The sequence below is a fragment of the Moschus berezovskii genome, chromosome 2 (genome assembly GCF_049115385.1).
Source record: "Moschus berezovskii isolate FMDL1 chromosome 2, NW_MosBer_1.0, whole genome shotgun sequence".
Lineage (NCBI taxonomy): Eukaryota > Metazoa > Chordata > Mammalia > Artiodactyla > Moschidae > Moschus > Moschus berezovskii.
Genome location: NC_142461.1, coordinates 29,735,601 through 29,754,496, shown reverse-complemented (window position 1 = coordinate 29,754,496; position 18,896 = coordinate 29,735,601). Strand labels below are relative to the sequence as shown.

General features: G+C 40.1%; 1 protein-coding gene across 1 annotated transcript in view; it reads left to right on the top strand.

The window, feature by feature from the left end:
- CNOT9 (CCR4-NOT transcription complex subunit 9) overlaps positions 1-11,237 on the top strand; it is a 28,266-nt gene extending 17,029 nt beyond the window's left edge. The window contains exons 5-8 of the mRNA XM_055398004.2: positions 1,929-2,038; positions 6,957-7,055; positions 7,480-7,571; positions 8,982-11,237. Of these exons, the coding sequence (XP_055253979.1) occupies positions 1,929-2,038; positions 6,957-7,055; positions 7,480-7,571; positions 8,982-9,150 (470 nt within the window). The 3' untranslated portion in view covers positions 9,151-11,237. The remainder of the gene's footprint in view (positions 1-1,928; positions 2,039-6,956; positions 7,056-7,479; positions 7,572-8,981) is intronic.
- Positions 11,238-18,896: the final 7,659 nt, after the last annotated feature.

The following is an 18,896-nucleotide window of genomic DNA, read 5'->3' as shown; positions in this document are numbered from 1 at the left end:
TAAAAAACTTGGGTGTAAATTTTACAAAATATGTGCAAAGTCTGTAGTTACAAACTATAAAGCAATGATAAATTGAAGAAAACCTAAATAAATGTAGAGATAAACTATGTTTATCAATTGGTATATCAGTGATTCAACATTATGATGTCATTCTGCCCACAAATGATGTATAGTTTTAGAGCAATTCTAACAAAATTCCAGTAGAAGTTTTTAATAGAAATTGGTGATCCTAGTGAAAGTCTCAGTCGTGTCTGACTCTGTGAGCCATGGAATTCTCCAGGCTGACTACTGGAGTGGGTAGCCTTTCCCTTCTCCAGGGGCTTTTTCCAACCCAGGGATCAAACTCCCGCATTGCAGACAGATTCTTTACCAACTGAGCCACAAGGGAAGCCCTTGGTAATCCTAAGATTGTCTCTGAAAAGGCAAATGAACTAGAATATCCATTTTTTAAAAAGAAGGATATAAAGTTGGAAGATATAGTCTCCTAATTTCCAGATCTACTGGAAAACTACAAAAGTCAAGATATTGTGGTATTGGAGAAAATATGGACTTACAGAGCAGAGTGGAGAGTATAGAAATAGACCCACACAAATAAGGTCAATTGGATTTTTGACAAAGGCACAAAAAGAATTTCGTGAAGAAAGGATAGTCTTCAATAAATGGTGGTAGAACAATTGGATATTCATATGTAAAGCAATGAACCATGACCCATATCTTGTACTCTATACAAAATTAAGATGGATTTTAGACCCACATGTAAAATGTCTAAGATACAATAATTTGACACCTGTTGTAGGCCATCTTAGTTAATTATGATTTGTGCTGTTTAAAGATGTAGTATTTGTAGATTGCCAGTTCTGGTTAAAGCACATGATACCACTCTCTTCTGAAGTAATTGACTATAGTTGTCACAGGTCCAGTTAACTAAGGCCTTTGATATAAAAGCTAATGAAGCGTTGAACCACTCAGGGAACATTTGCTTAATGGGAATTTGCCTCCCTGTATACAGAATGGAGAGGATATCACTGAACTGTGTCTGTCATCTGGTCAATGGTGTCAGTTTAGAAACCAGCAGAGTTGTAGAATTGGGATAATTTTGAAAATTATTTGTCTAGCTCTTACTTTATTAAAATAGCAGAGGCTTGCAAAGTGAAGCTAACTTTATCAAACTTTGGTGGAACCAGAATTAGAATCTAGGTATGTGTTTCTTGTTTAGGTATGCCCTGCAGTGTTTTGCTTTTTGGGGAAAGAGGGGCAATTAAATAACCAGGAAGTCATGTTTGTTTATACCTATTGTGAGTAGGATTTATACAGCATTGTTTCTTTCTACCTGAGAGTATGCTTTAATACTGATGTAGAACTTCTCTCACCAGGGCTTCCCTGGTGGCTCAGACCGCAAAGAATCTGCCTGCAATGCAGGAGACCTGGGTTTGATCCCTGGGTTGGAAAGATCCCATGGAGCAGGGAATAACAACCCACTCCAGTATTCTTGCCTGGGAAATCACATGGACAGAGGAGCCTGGTGGGCTATGGTCCATGGGGTCGCAGAGTCCAACATGAGTAGGAAACCAAAACAACAAAGACAACAAGAATTCTCTCTTACCTAAAGTACATGGAGAAGAGATGGTGATATTATTGTGTGATTGTCTACCAAAGTGATAGAACAATTATTTAAGTAGCTAAACTGATGCTAGCTATGTGATGGACCAAACTTTGTTCCTGTTCTTTTAGTGTCAACAGTCAACCTGTGCTTTTCTTGCTTGGTGTTTTTGTTGTTGTTGTTTAAGCCAGGGTTTGAATCTGATTCTCTGACCATATATACCACAGTTTGTATTGTATGTTATTTAAGTTGCACAACTAGATGGATGAACAATTTTAGTTGGAAACCCTGACTCTGAAGTAATTTCGTTTGTCCATATTTTCTTTAGGGGCTCTGGTGAAAACAGATGAGCAGGAAGTAATCAACTTTCTGTTGACAACAGAAATTATCCCTTTGTGTTTGCGAATTATGGAATCTGGAAGTGAACTTTCTAAAACGGTGCGTGTTTCTATCTTAATTAGATAGATGTTGTGTTGACTGTTGGACTACTTCTTCATGGTTGAGTTATCTTTTTCTGCCTCCCTTCAGGTTTTTGAAACTTTCGTGAATGTTTTTTTCTTTTTTGAATAAAAATTGTTATATAATGATGATTTAAGATCCTAGAACCATCAGAAGACTATCAAGTTAAACATATTTCTCCCTTTTATCTGAACCCCCTTCTGACTCCACAGGTATATTTTTCCAGACATTTTTTATACATAATCAAGTATGTATATATATATACTTCTGCCTGCTTTGTACTTTAACCATGGATAATAATGTAACTGGTTATAGAATTTTTACCTGTTTTCCCTCTCAGAACTCCATTATCATAGCCATGTTGTCGTCTGGTACTGAATGTTGTAGTGAAATCTTGAGTCAGCCTAATATTTTCCTTGTCAGATTTTTTTCTGAAAGAGCCTACTCATTATCTTTTTTGTTGTTGTTAATTTTTATAGTTTCCCCTTTGTTTTGGCCTCTTGCTTAAGCAACATCGGTTATGCTGTATTGTCTGTTTTTCATGTGTCTCTTCTCACCCTCTAATTACTTTCTATCTTTGATTTCATATAATGTGATTTTTCTCAAGGCTACTTTTCTATGTTGCTATTTTTGGCAATATCTAACTGATGCTAAAGCTGAAACCCCAATACTTTGGCCACTGCATGCAACGAGTTGATTCACTGGAAAAGAGTCTGATGCTAGGAAGGATTGGGGGTGGGAGGAGACAGGGACAACAGAGGATGAGATGGCTGGATGGCATCACTGACTCGATGGACATGAGTTTGAGTGAACTCCAGGAGTTGGTGATGGACAGGGAGGCCTGGCGTGCTGTGATTCATGGGGTCGCAAAGAGTCAGACACGACTGAGTGACTGAACTGAACTGACTGAACTGAACCTCTCCTTCTAAAGTATATCTGGTCACATTGACTAGTCACTTTAATTTTTAATTAGGTAAGTATTGCTGAGTTGGATATAAGCAGATGTAATGATTTAAAATTTGTTTGTTGTGAATATGCAATACAAATAAAGTAAAACTCCATATGCTACTACAGATGGGCATACAAGCAAATAAATCTAAGTCTTCTACCTTACCTCTCAGTTCTTCTCAGTAGTAACCAGTATTATTACTTTCTTGTAGAATCTTTCCATAAATATTTTATGTATGCATGTAGCAGTTCAGTTTTGTATTTTTTCCCTCTAGTCTCTGCTTCTCACTTCTCCTGTTGTTTCAGCTCTTCTTTGATTTTTGTATTTTCTTTTAACTTTTTAAAAATGTTTTTTAAACTTCATATTTGCTTCAGTTTCCTTGAAAATGCAGATAAGTATTACTTGCTACCATTTCTTGGGTTATGTGTCTATAAAAGTTTCCCTGTGAAAGTCTTTCTCTCCAGGATTTCTGTTTGTTTAAAAATAATGGATGGAAAGAGAGATGTTATGAGCTAAAGTTGGCAGTTTTTAAGTCAAATGTTTTGCCTCTGAATACTTTTCCACCCAGCCTGCCAGTCTAGGGTGTGTGTTTTAGGGAGGATTTATACCTCTGTCTTCAACTTTACTAAACACACGAAGGATAAGTGACATGTGATCTGTGTTCATGCTTTTCGTTTCTCATTTCTTCCTAAATTTTATTTAGTTAATGGATTTCTGGGACAGGATTGGAATGGATACAACTGTGTTCTGTTGTTTTTAAATTCATAGTTGCCTGTGAATATGTGTTTTTCAAGTTGGCTTCTTATGGCTGGGACAGAAAAAGATTCTTCTTTTGTGACATTTCTTCCAGGAGCCCCCATCCTAACGATCCCTCCCCTGTTTTCATTCCTTGCCCATTACTAAAATTAATTCATCCTTGATGTTTAGAAGTTCCCATCGACCTTTACACTTCAACTAGAATGCTTCTCCTATCCTGCCTTATTACATGGTTTGTCGTCAGTTCCTGGCATGTCTGTCTTCTTTTGCTCCATGCAAGCAAAGACCTTGTCGTGTTCACTTTTCATGTACAAATCCTTAGTCTCAGGCCTTGCCATAGTAGGCATCAGGTAAAACAGAGGTTCTCAATCAAGGCTGTGTGACATGATCACCTGTCAAGTGTTTTAAAAACATCAGTGTCCAGGTTCCATCTCTGACCTACTGAACCATTGTCCAGAGTGATAAAGTTTGGACATTTGTGTGTTTTTTTAAAATCCCTCTGGGTAAGTGTATAGTATGTTATTTTGGAAAGCTGTTCGGTGGTACCCACTATAAACATGTCTACCCTGTGGCTCAGCAGTCCCACTCCTGCATATATACCCAAGAAAAATGAGCTCTACAGAGTTCCTGGTGGTTATGACTCCATGCTTTCACTGCCAAGGGCCCAGATTCGATCCCTGGTCGAGAAACTAAGGTTCCACAAGTCACATGGTCCACACACATGCCCAAGAAATGAGCACTTAAGGGCATCAGAACATGTATAGGAGTGTTTATGGCACTTTTGCTCATGAAAGATAAAATATAGTATATTTACAAAATAAACTACACAGTAGTTAAGAAGAATGAACTGCTGATGTATGCAGCATAGATGATATTAAATCAGATGAAAGAAGCCAGGCACATATGAGTTCATACTGTATGACCATGTATGTGACATGTTTGTGAAATTCCAGAGTAGTCAAAACCAGTCAGTGAGGATAAATCAGAATAGTGACTTCCTCTCAGGGAGGGATATGACTGGGAAAAGGCACAAGGGAATCTTCTGAAGTGCTGAAAATGTTCTATATTTAAAATTTTTATTTTATTTTTATTGAAGTATAGTTTATAGTTGACTTATACAATATTGTGTTAGTTTCAGGTGTACAGCAAAGTGATTCATATATAGATATATATTCTTTTTTCATATATATATAGGATATATAGATATATGTTCTCTTCCACTGTAGATTATTATAAGATACTGAGTATAGTTCCCGATGCTATACAATTGGTCCTTGTTGGTTATCTGTTTACATTGTTGTTCAGTCACTCAGTTGTGTCTGACTCTGCAGCTCCGTGGACTGCACCTTCACCATCTCCCAGAGCTTGCTCAAACTCATGTCCATTGAGTCTGTGATGCCATCCAGCCATCTCGTCGTAGTCCCCTTTTCCTCCTGCCTTCAATCTTTCCCAGCATCAGGGTCTTTTCTAATGAGTCAGCTTATAGTATTGTGTATATGTTAATCCCAACTTCCTAATGTTCTATATTTTAATCTGACTGTGATTCACAGATGTGGAATAGGTAAAAATCAAAATACACTTAAGATTAGTACACTTAACACATTTTACTGTGTATATGTTTGTTTGATTTTATTATTGGTGCTATAAAAGATTGCCACAAGCTCAGTGGCTTAAAACAACCATATTTTCTTATGGTTCTAGAAGCCAGAAACCATAAATCAGTTTAACCAGCTTAAGTCAGGGTGCCCGTAAGGATGGCATTGCCTCTGGAGACTCTAGGAGTGAATCTCTTCCCTTGCTTTTTTCAGCTTTCTTTATATGTATGTATATATATATATATATGATCTTATTTGTTTATTTTTGGCTGTGCTGAGTCTCTGTTGCTACACACAGGCTTTCTCTAATTGCGGCGAGTGGGGGCTCCTCTTTAGTTGTAGTGTACAGGCTTCTCCTTGCAGTGGTTTCTCTTGTTGCAGAGCATGGACTCTAGGGCTTAGGCTTCCATTGTTGAGGCTCCTGGGCTCCAGAGCACAGGCTCAGTAGTTGTTCACGGGCCCAGTTGCTCTGAGAAATGTGGGATCTTCCCAGATCAAGGATCAAACCTGTGTCTCCTGCGTTGGCAGGTGGATTGCCTTTTTCAGCTTTTAGAATTGCACATCTTGGCTTTTCCTCCTTCTTCCATCTTGACAGCTAGCAGTGTAGCATGTTCAAATCTCTGCATCTGTCACATCACCTTCTCTATGGTCACATCTCCCTCCACTTCCCTTTTATAAGAACCCTTGTGATAATGACTTTAGGGCCCACCTGGATCATCCAAGATGGTTAATCCCCCCAAAATTCTTAACAATCACATCTGCAAAGTACCTTTTGCCTTATGAAGTAGCATCCCCAGGGTTTAGTGATTATGACCTGGATATGTTCGGGGGCCATTATTTAGGTAACCGCAATGATATACACCAGTAAAATAGTAAAAGAAATAATTCCCACAGTTGATTCTGATGAGCAGCTAAGGAATCATTATGAATCATTTGACTGGAATTAAAACTTTTTTAACCTCATCTGTGTAAGAGTTAATGAGCTTAAATAGAGCTTAAATTGAGTGTATTCTTTATTACTGTTGGAACAGTTTTTGTAGGGAGGCTTAAAAATCTTATTTTCTTAAAGGTCTTTTAAGAATAGGAAAAATCTTACCTACCTACCTCATTTGGAAGAGATGAGGCATGGCTGAATTTCTGAAATCATCTTGGCCCAGCCCTGTGTTTAACTAGGTTTGGATCTCAACTCTGATTTAGTCACTTTGTTGCTTGGGATCTTAACCTGGCAAGTTATTGATTGATTAACAGTTATACCTGGCACATAGGTGTTCAATAACTAAGAAAACCTCCTGTTTTTAAGACTCTGATGATTACCTGCTCTTTTTAAGTGAAATAACAATGGTACCTACCTCATAGGTTTGTTGTGAAATAAGATAAGGCATGTTACAGCTTTAGGAAAAATTCTGGCCCATAATGTTGAATATGGTAATATTTATTAATTTTTTTGTATTGTGCATAAGTTGTCATAATTAAGTTATCTAGAATGCAAGGGTATTTTCTTAGTTTTCTGCTTCAGGGTTATCCCTAGGAGAGGAGTAGACAGTTGGAAGGCAAGTCTGAGCAATGTTTTAGACTCCTGAAATTTGTTTTACTCCAGGTTGCCACATTTATCCTCCAGAAGATCCTCTTAGATGACACTGGTTTGGCTTATATATGTCAGACATATGAGCGTTTCTCCCATGTCGCCATGATCTTGGTGAGTTCTTTACCTTTTTTATTTATTTGGCCGTGTTGGGTCTTAGTTGTGGCATGGGGGATCTTCTGATGCAGCATGTAGGTGTCTTTCTAGTTGTGACACCCGGGCTTTAGAGCGCACAGGCTCAGTAGTTGTGTCAGCTTAGTTGCCCCAGGAATGTGGGACCTTAGTTCCCCAACCAGGGATTGAACCCGAGTCCCCCTGCATTGCAAGGAGGATTCTTAACCACTGGACTACCAGGGCTTCTGATCACACAACTTAGTTTCTCTGCAGTCGACACTGAGTTCCTTCAGTCTCCCAACAGGAAACAACAACCATGAAACCTTGTATAAAAGTTCTTGCAATATCTGGTCTCTGATACCAACTAGGATTATTTTGTGTTTTGTATGCTTTTTCCTACCCCACCTTGTTTTGGGGGAAACAGGGTAAGATGGTCCTGCAGCTATCCAAAGAACCTTCCGCCCGTTTGCTGAAGCATGTAGTAAGATGTTACCTTCGACTCTCAGATAACCCCAGGTAAACGTTTATAGAATTTATAGGACTTTGGGGAAATACTCTGATGAGCATCTGCCCCATTTCATGTCACTGTTTCTATATTTTTAGGACAGGGAAGGGATAAAACTATACTCAGCTCGTCTGAGACAGACCTTGATTCATTTCTTTTAAAATCTGAAATGCTAAATTTAAAAATCCATCAGAGTGTTGTCTCCCCACCAAAACTCTGTACCCTACTCTAAAATTCCCAAGAGTTCAGACAGTGAATCTCATGATCCATTACTCCTGTGGTTTGAGCTTTCTGTTCTACTCTAGGTGGTCAGAAAGAAAAGTATATTTTCAAAGATCTCTTAAGAAAGGAACAAGCCCAGAGGGCTCTTGAATTGTATTTCTAGTTCTCCTCTTGATTCCTCTAAAGTCCTTGAGCTAATTATTTTACCTCCCTATTTCTTTCTGCCAGAAATCATACACTGTAGATACAGTGCATTTTAGAAAAATTTGACCTTTTGCTTTGTAAATCCATAATTCATGCTGAAAGCCACTTGCTCATATTCTGCTAAACCACATAATGGGATGATTTCTATGTTCCTAGGAATGGGGATAACTTGATTAATGTGAACTCCTGCCACTGAGGTTATTTAAGCCCCAAGTATTTCTTTGACCATTTTCTCCTGTTCTTTAGTGGTTCCTGATTTCACCAAGTTTGAAAATATGTTTATTTAAAACTCTCCTTGTCAAAGAAACTAGGCTAAGTACAAAAGCCATAACTTAAAAAAACCCCAAAAAACAGCCTTATAAATAGTTAATTTACCTTTATGAGTTTTCAGATTTGACTTTTACTGGTAATATTTTAAAGGAAATGAAATATTTGAAAGTTCATCTGATAATAACTTTACGATAGTTTTACTGCTCATCTCTTAAGTTTTAACATAAAACTGAAGCTGTTTTTGGAAAGACACAAATTTTTTATCAGTTTAGAGTTAAAAGTTCATTAATTTATCCTACTATGAATCAGGTCATATCCCCTGTTAATTTCTGATTTTGGAATGTTTCGTTTACTATCACCCATATATTTTTAACATGAGTATTTCGACAACTGTAATAAAGCAGAAAGTAGTTTGAATTGAAGTAAATTGTTGCATCATTTTATTCTATTTGCTTTGTCACAAAGTTCAGGGTAGGGGAAACATTCTGAAAATGTTTACAGACAACAGATCCTGGAGGTCTCTAAGCCTATGTCTAATATAAGCTTTAGAGAATTTTAATGGCTTCTTAAAGTACTTGATCAAAAATAAATAAATAAAGTACTTGACAGACCCATAGATTCCCAGGATTCTGTATATTTATATCTAAGAAAAGGGCTCTTCCCTGTCCCCCAATGTGGGTTTATTTGTTTGGTCTCACTGGTTGGTTTGTTTGTTTTTGATGTAGGGCACGTGAAGCACTCAGGCAGTGCCTCCCTGACCAGCTGAAGGACACGACCTTCGCCCAGGTGCTAAAAGATGACACCACCACCAAACGCTGGCTTGCACAACTGGTGAAGAACCTGCAAGAGGGTCAGGTCACTGACCCCCGGGGGATTCCCCTGCCCCCTCAGTGATCCTCTCCCATCCCCTCCCACTGCTCCCCCAAGTTGGGGGAGGGAGGGGGAACCTGCAAGGAAAACAGCTCAGGTTTTATCGCCGACTGGGAATAGACAACCTCAATGCTGAACTGCACTGGAGAAAAGGGGCATGGTACCCCTGCTGAGGTGTATGAGCTGCCATCTCAGACTGCCTTGAGGACCTGGGCTCCCTCTGCTACTCACAGGAAACGGGCTCCTGACACAGCAGTCTGCCACCACAGCCAAGGAGGGTGTCAACACCAGCAAATGCTGTATTTGCAGCAGGCCCACGATGACCCTTCTCCCTCACCTCTAACCAGCCACTGGCAGGGAGGGGAGACTGGTGGCAGCAGCAGCGCTCTCAGCACGGTGAACGCCTGGGACCAAGCCATGTGGCGTTTTCTTATTTTGCCTTCCTGGAAGACTCAAGATGTGTCACTTCATCCTCTCTCTCAGTATTTGTTTACTTTGGTTTTTTGTTTTTAATCTTAGAGAGAGGTGTGTTTAGTGGACACACGCTGTAATATTCAGCAAACCTTTGTCAGTTGGCACTGTTTACAAGTCTGTTAGCTGCATAAGCTCAATAAAAAGTTGGTCTGGGCATTACATCCCCTCTAGGAGGCCAATAGCTGCATGAGCTGTTAGGGGAAATGGGAGGCAGGGGAAGGATATGAAGCCAAAGGACAGCGGGAACCCACCACCTATTTCCCTTCCCTTCTCCATTCTTCTACCCCCAGTTCTGGATGCCACAAGGACCTTAACCTTGCTTCTGGCTTTCGCTGCTAGCTTTTCCAAATCTCAGTGCTCTTCCCTTCTTCACTTTCCTAAACTTAAAACAGGCGTCTTAATTCACCAGGCTGTCCTGGAAGGATATTGTATTGAGAGCAGATGATGAATGTCACCTTCAGTTCAAGTCCTCAGAGACATTTTCTGGATGACTTTTAAAAGGAAGGTTATCTGGGCTTACGATGATAGGCTCCTTGATCCTATTCTTTGCTTTGGTGTGAATCTACAATTCCAAGTGTCTTCATGATTGTACTTGAAACAGTATTAACTGAATGAGTTAATTTTATTCAGATTTAAGATAGAGGACTGGACTCTGCTTGCACACTCAGTCTTGTTGGGTTTTTTGTTTTTTTCTTTTGGACACATTCCCTTATGGTCTGTGGGAATTATGAGATTATCTCTGTAATATTTTTCACTTTTTCGTAATGTGTCAGAGAATCTCCCTTTCTTCTATGGATCTTTAAATGACTCTATTCATAATCCAGAGGTTTGAATATGCAATCCAATGTAAATTAAATTGCCTTGCTTTCCTCCCCCCATCCTTCCACCTGCCATTACCTACTGTCTCTCTAATCCCCATCTCCAATCAGAAATGGAATTTATAACCCAACTAGAGAGACCAAATATTTTCAGTCCACATCTTACACAGTTGAAGGTGAGTCTGAACACATTTGAGGAGAGTTACAGGGGGCAGGCTCAGAAAAACCTTTGCAGGGGCAGTTTTGCCAACCCAAGGGCTCTTTCAAGCCGACTTTCACAAAGGGAGCCGGCCTTATTAGTTGGCTTCTGTCTCTCTAGAGCCAAGAAAGTAGTAATGAAGTAGCCTAGATGTAGGAAGGGTAGAATAAGCACTTACTCCCCAGCTTTCAAAAATGAAGAGAACCAGGCCAGCTCTCACTAAGCTCAAGCCTAAGGAGAAGAGGCCTTGGAGAAAGCAGAGAACAGCATGGACTGGATAAACGTCTTGACTCCCTTAAGCCCACAGTTTCTGTCCTGCAGAGTCCAGCTAGGGTAACCCTGATTTTTGCCAACCACCTTCCTGCTGAGCCAAAGTTTTCCCATTCCCTCTCCTTTGGGGAAGCAGCTGAGGCCCCGGGCCATGCTCCCTGAGAAATTCTCTTCTCCATCTTTCGGTGCATTGGCCATTGTACTGTGCCAATAGTGTCTTAATTCTTGTACCATCAAATCTCAGCGGGCCTTGGACCCCACGTAGGAGTCGGGGGGAGGGGTGGAAATGGGTATTGTTCCTTGTAGTTGGTCCTGATGTCGTGTGTGAATAAAGAGACCCTCTCCCCTCATTTTGTGTGTTCTGTCCCTCTCACTCCCTCAACAGGACTGAAATAAAAATGCTTCTGTTTTTGTAAAATAGCTTTTCCTTTAAATTGTGGAGATTGGATTGTGTCAATATGGAGGTATCTAGTCACTTTGGTCAGATGATCCTCGTCAACCTTTCCTCTACCTCTGTGCACCTACACACACACACTGTCCTCCCAAGAGGGCAGTGATGGTTCCTTTGTGGATAGGTCCTTTGGGAGAGTCTTACTGATGTTTAAAAGCTGTTTGGGAGGCTGGGATGGCACCTTTTCTCTGATAAAGAATCTTGCTTGAACAGAACTTCACTCCTGGCTGTAGTGGCCAGAACCTCGTACTGGTGTGGGAGAGACTTCCATAAATGAAGAGATAAAACTTGAATTATTTTATCACCAACTTTAATATCTATTTCCTTCCAGGGTTCAACACTTCTGTCTCCAGACTTGTTTCCATCCCTGTTTCTGGCTCTCAGTGAGACAGAGCCAACCTGTTTCCAGCTTCTTTTTTGTGAGACTTGAGGGCCTTTGTTTCAGTGGTGGAACAGGACGAGGAGAGGTACTGGTAGCCTTCAGAGCATGCCTTCCTTACTAATAGTATGTATGATTCCCTTGCTGACTATTCCTGCTGCTCAAAGGCTGGGGACGTGAGAGGGGGAAGAGGAGGACTGTGCAAGGTTACTCAATCAAAAGTCCAAGGAAAACATTTGAAATAGGAAACAATGGCACAAAATCACATTTTTCTTCCCTGAATTTTGCAGAATTTCATTTTTTAAAATGCAGATATTTCAAAATATCTTCAAAATGTATTTCAAAAGCAGATACAGGTTAAGTTGAACAACACAAACCTAGCTTAACTGACATACATAAAATACTGTAACTCAACCAACAATGCACATATTTGTAATTGCACCAAAAGCTTTCACCAAAATTGATCATAGCTCAACTATCAAGTAATCTGTAAGTAAGGAAATTTCCCCTCAAATTAAAATAATAGTGTTCTCTGAACACAGAGGGATTAAGCTAGTGGGGAAAAAACTGGGAAGTCCCTAACTTATAAAACAATATAATTCTAAATAACCCACTCATCACAAGAAAAAAGTACAAAGGAAATTAGGGGAAAAAAAGAAGTTATGAAGACATCTTATGTCAAGAAACGGAAAGAGGGACGTCCCTGATAGTCTAGTGACTAGGACTTGGCAGGGGGCCCAGGTTTGATCCCTGGTCAGGGAACTGAATCATGTGCTGCAGCTAAAATACCACAACTAAAACCTGTATGCTGTGGCTGGGGATCCCAAGTGCCACAGCTAGAACCTGGTCCAGCCAAATAAAACATAAAAAGAAACGGAAAGAATAGCAAATTCAAGTAGAAGAAATGCAAAAAAAAAAAAGTGAAATAAAAAACATGTAACCAAAAGTTATTCCCTCAAAAACAGTAAAACATAAAGCTATAGACTGATCTGGGAAAATAGTCAATGTTAGAAATGAAATGGACATCATTTATATCTTAGTCACCAATCTCATGAACTTCCAGAAACTATAGCAAAAAGATAGGTCTTAAAATTTGAAGCAGTATAACTCAGCCACCAAAAACTATCAAGGATATTGGAAGGAAAACTAGCTGTTAACCTTTCCTATGAATGTAAATGTGAGATTTCCAGTCAAGTCAAATCTAGCAACATACAGAAAAGATAATGGGTCAAATCTGATTTGGGTTTACTGCAAAAATAGAAGATTGACTTGATGCTTGAATTCAATTAACAAAAAAACGAGAAAAATCACAATCATTATACAGGAAAGAACACTATAAAGTTCAGTACCAGGACTTCCCTGTTGGTCCAGTGGCTAAGACTCCATGCTCCAATGCAGGGGGCTAGGGTTTGATCCCTGGTAAAGAAAGTAAGATCCCACATGCCACAACTAAAGATCCTGCATGCCGCAGTGAAGATTGAAGATCCCCCATGCTGCAACTAAGACCTGATAGAGCTAAATATTACAGAAAAAAAAATTCAATACCTATTGATGAGTTTTAAAAACTTTGAAAAGCAGAAATAGAAGGGGGTATCCTTAATCTAATAAAAACCTTTATATGTGTGTGTGTGTAGGTATACCTATGTGTAAATCTGTATAATTATTTTGACCTAAAAATTCACAAATTCATTTATAATTTAAAGATTTAAAAGAAAAAGTTTCATATTCATGAAAACACAAAATCTTAATAAAAACTCTATGGTTGGGACTTCCCTGGTGGTCCGGTGGTTAAGAGTCCACCTTGGAATGCAAAGGATGCAGGTTCGATCCCTGATCAGAGAACTAATCCCACATGGCTCAGAGCAACTGGGCCCACTCATCACACCTGGAGAGTGCACCCCAAGGAAAGGTCCCAAGTGCCACCAACTAAGACCCGATGCAGCCAAATAGATAAAAAATTTTAAAAACCTATAGTAAACTCAATTATAAAATACTGAAATCATTCTCCACGAGATGAAGAATAAGATCAGGATGTCCACTATCACAACTCTGTATATCATTAAACTGGTCCCAGCCAGTGCGATGTCAAGAAAATAAAAGATAATAAAGGGAAAAAACAAAAAACATGCTGACAACATGATTGCGTATGTAAGTAATCCAAAAGCGTCTACAGATTCTTAGAATTAAGTGAATTTAGCAAGGTCATTTCTTTTCCATGGGGATGGTCTTGGTCCCTGTCTCCTGTACAGTGTCACGAACCTCCGTCCAGAGTTCATCAGGCACTCTATCTATCAGATCTAGTTCCTTAAATCTATTTCTCACTTCCACTGTATACTCAAGAGATTTGATTTAGGTCATATCTGAATGGTCTGGTGGTTTTCCTACTTTCTTCAATTTAAGTCTGAATTTGGCAATAAGGAGTTCATGATCTGAGCCAGTCAGCTCCTGGTCTTGTTTTTGCTAACTGTATAGAGCTTCTCCATCTTTGCCTGCAAAGAATATAATCAATCTGATTTCAGTGTTGACCATCTGGTGATGTCCATGTGTAGAGTCTTCTCTTGTGTTGTTGGAAGAGGGTATTTGCTATGACCAGTGCATTCTCTTGACAAAACTCTATTAGCCTTTGCCCTGCTTCATTCCGTGCTCCAAGGCCAAATTTGCCTGTTACTCCAGGTGTTTCTTGACTTCCTACTTTTGCATTCCAGTCCCCTATAATGAAAAGGACATCTTTTTTGGGTGTTAGTTCTAAAAGGTCTTGTAGGTCTTCATAGAACCGTTCAACTTCGGCTTCTTCAGCATTACTGGTTGGGGCATGAGCCTGGATTATTGTAATATTGAATGGTTTGCCTTGGAAACGAACAGAAATCATTCTGTAGTTTTTAAGATTGCATCCAAGTACTGCATTTCGGACTCTTTTGTTGACCATGATGGCTACTCCATTTCTTCTAAGAGACAGGGACCAAGACCATCCCCATGGAAAAGAAATGCAAAAAAGCAAAATGGCTGTCTGAGGAGGCCTTACTAATAGCTGTGAAAAGAAGAGAAGCGAAAAGCAAAGGAGAAAAGGAAAGATACAAGCATCTGAATACAGAGTTCCAAAGAATAGCAAGGAGAGATAAGAAAGCCTTCCTCAGTGATCAATGCAAAGAAATAGAGGAAAAAACAAAATTGTAAAGACCAGAGATCTCTTCTAGAAAATTAGAGATTCCAAGGGAACATTTCATGCAAAGATGGGCTCGATAAAGGACAGAAATGGTATGGACCTAACAGAAGCAGAAGATATTAAGAAGAGGTGGCAAGAATACACAGAAGAACTGTACAAAAAAGATCTTCACGACCAAGATAGTCACGATAACGTGATCACTAACCTAGAGCCAGACATCTTGGAATGTGAAGTCAAGTGGGCCTTAGAAAGCATCACTAGGAACAAAGCTAGTGGAGGAGATGGAATTCCAGTTGAGCTATTTCAAATCTTGAAAGATGATGCTGTGAAAGTGCTGCACTCAATATGCCAGCAAATTTGGAAAACTCAGCAGTGGCCACAGGATTGGAAAAGGTCAGTCTTCATTCCAATCCCAAAGAAAGGCAATGCCAAAGAATGCTCAAACTACTGCTCAATTGCACTCATCTCACACGCTAGTAAAGTCATGCTCGAAATTCTCCAAGCCAGGCTTCAGCAATATGTGAACCGTGAACTCCCAGATGTTCATGCAGGTTTTAGAAAAGGCAGAGGCACCAGAGATCAAATTGCCAACATCTGCTGGATCAAGGAGAAAGCAAGAGAGTTCCAGGAAAACATCTATTTCTGCTTCACTGACTATGCCAAAGCCTTTGACTGTGTGGATCACAATAAACTGTGGAACATTCAGAAAGAGATGGGAATCCCAGACCACCTGACCTGCCTCTTGAGAAACCTGTATGCAGGTCAGGAAGCAACAGTTAGAACTGTACATGGAAAAACAGACTGGTTCCAAATAGGAAAAGGAGTACGTCAAGGCTGTATATTGTCACCCTGCTTATTTAACTTATATGCAGAGTACATCATGAGGAACGCTGGGCTGGAAGAAGCACAAGCTGGAATCAAGATTGCTGGGAGAAATATCAAAAACCTCAGATATGCAGATGACACCACCCTTATGGCAGAAAGTGAAGAGGAACTAAAAAGCCTCTTGATGAAAGTGAAAGAGGAGAGTGAAAAGGTTGGCTTGAAGCTCAACATTCAGAAAACAAAGATCATGGCATCTGGTCCCATCATTTCATGGGAGATAGAGCAGCAGCAGATGGGGAAACAGTGGAAACAGTGTCAGACTTTATTATTTTTGGGCTCCAAAATCACTGCAGATGCTGATTGCAGCCATGAAATTAAAAGACACTTACTCCTTGGAAGGAAAGTTATGACCAACCTTGAAAGTATATTAAAAAGCAGAGACATTACTTTGCCAACAAAGGTCCATCTAGTCAAGGCTATGGTTTTTCCCGTGGTCATGTATGGATGTGAGAGTTGGACTGTGAAGAAAGCTGATCGCCGAAGAATTGATGCTTTTGAACTGTGGTGTTGGAGAAGACTCTTGAGAGTCCCTTGGACTGCAAGGAGATCCAACCAGTCCATTCTAAAGGAGATCAATCCTGGTTGTTCATTGGAAGGACTGATGCTAAAGCTGAAGCTGCAATACTTTGGCCACCTCATGCGACGAGTTGACTCACTGGAAAAGACTCTGATGCTGGGAAAGGCTGGGGGCGGGAGGAGAAGGGGACGACAGAGAATGAGATGGCTGGATGGCATCACCGACTCTGTGGACATGAGTTTGAGTGAACTCCGGGAGTTGGTGATGGACAGGGAGGCCTGGCGTGCTGTGATTCACAGGGTCGCGGAGAGTCGGACACGACTGAGCGACTGAACTGAACTGAACTGAGCAAGGTCATAGAATACGAAGTCAATATGCACCTCAAAAAAGTCAATTATGTGTTTCTAAATACAATAAATAGAAAATGAAATTCAAAAATATATTGTTTATTATAGCATAATAAGTCGAATAGCTCAGAATAGATATGCCGAAAGATATGCAGACTCTACTTCGCAAACATTCTGGAAAGAAAGAATGACAGGTATGTGGTCAAGTCATATACGTCAATTCACCTAATATTTTTCTTCCTTGGTATAGGTTAGCTTATATCTGTTGGAAACAAAGTGGGAACTTGCATATGTTCTCAGCTATTTAGAAATCTCACTATGTATGTTTCACAATAACTTAGTTTTATTTCTTTAAATTGTATATAAGATACCATTAGAGAAACATTTTTAACCCTGATGAAATTTCAGGGATGACTTTACAATCTGACAACATGAGTACATTTTGAAAAAAAAAAAATTGAAGCATCTTAATTGCAAAAAAAAAAGACTGACATAGGTGAAGAGACATATCATCTCCATGGACTGGAAAATAATATCAGAAGGATACCTGTTCTCTCAAGTCAATCTGCCAGTGAAAGTCAATTCTAAGTAAAATCCCAGCAGGTTTATTTTTGTGAAGACTGACAGGCTGATTCTAAAATTTGCATGGAACTGGAGAAAAGCCCGAGCAAAACAATGAAGACCCAGCTCAGCCAAAAATAGTGAATAAATAAAATTAATTTTTTTAATTTCATAGAAATTGGTAGTGCCAAAACAGCCAAGACAGTCTTGAAGAAAAATGAGATTGGAGTCCTACACCCAGATACCCTCCTTTAACTGTCAACCTTTTAGACCCACCTTTCTGAGACATGATTTATAAATAGCATGCAGTTGTATTTTACTTTGTGAACTTTTCTGAAAGTTTTATCTTTCACAGTGGTATTTTATACCCTTTGCATTGTAGATTTTATTTTTGGCTGTGCTGGGCCTTTACTGCCGCACGGGCTTTTCTCTAGTTGTGGTGAGTGGAGCCTACTCTCTAGTTGCAATACTCTAACTTCTCACTGTGGCTCCTCTTGTGGTGCACAGGCTTAACTGCTCTGAGGCTTGTGGGATCTTCCTGGACCAGCGAGCATGCACATGTCTCTTGCATTGGTAGGCAGATTCTTTACCACTGAGCCACCAGTAAAGCCCCAGCCTTTGCATTTTAAATTCTAATCTCTATCATCTTGATCTCTGGTTTCTCTTATACCTCCTTGTCCTCCCCTACCTTGATTTTTTTGGGGGAAAGGGGGGTTATTTTGGAGGTTTCTGTGAGTGTTTTCTCTGGAATGGAAGTGTCTATATATTCTGTTGTCTTTCAAAGTTATATATCCTGGCTTTTAAGTTAATAGGTGTGCTTAGTCACTTCAGTCGTGTCCAACTCTTCATGACCCCATGGACTGTAGCCCACCAGGCTCCTCTGTCCATAGGATTCTCCAGGCAAGAATACCGGAATGGGTTGCCATGCTCTCCAGGGGATCTTTCCAACCCAGGGATCGAACCCAAGTCTCTTGTGTCTCCTGCATTGGCAGGTGAGTTCTTTACCACTAGTGCCACCTGGGAAACCCAAATCAACAAGTGGTCTCACAGTTTATTTTTTAGGTGGAACTTAATATTTTGAGTATTCCTTTTTGACCAGTGAGAAAGGGGAACTTTATTTCAGAAGTTTGAGAAGTTAGATTGGATGGTCTGGGAAGTAAGTCTCTGAAACCCCAGCCTGAAATAGAGAAGTTTAAGGCGTCTCCTCTGAGAGTCAGGAGGAGAGCCTAGGCTTGCCTGTGCAGCAGTGTCAGGGTACACCGTTTGGGTCTTCCTCTCTGCCAGCTGCCCCTTCATTTCAATTTAGGGCTTCTAGGCCTTTCCTGGGCATGGTTCCCAGAAAATCCTGCTGCTGCTGCTGCTGCTGCCCTGATCAGGTTTCTGGATCTGTTAATAATAGACAAGAGTGTGGGGATGGGACAGGATCATTATGGAAAGAGGAGCAACTAAACCAGCTGGACAATTCCTGTTCTCAGGGCCCTTTCTGTCTGTTCCTGTCCTGGATCTGAAGAACATCCTGCAGTGGACCTGTCTTCTAAGCCATTCCTTGGAGCCACAGTAACCTTGTGAAGGTTTTCTAATGGCTTTCCCAAATATCAGAATACATAATCTGGGGTGCTTATAAGAACACTGAAACAGAGTGTTTGAGATTTGAACTCCGTCAGAAAATCCAGGAGGAGTGGTAACAGCCCTCACAGAAGACCCAG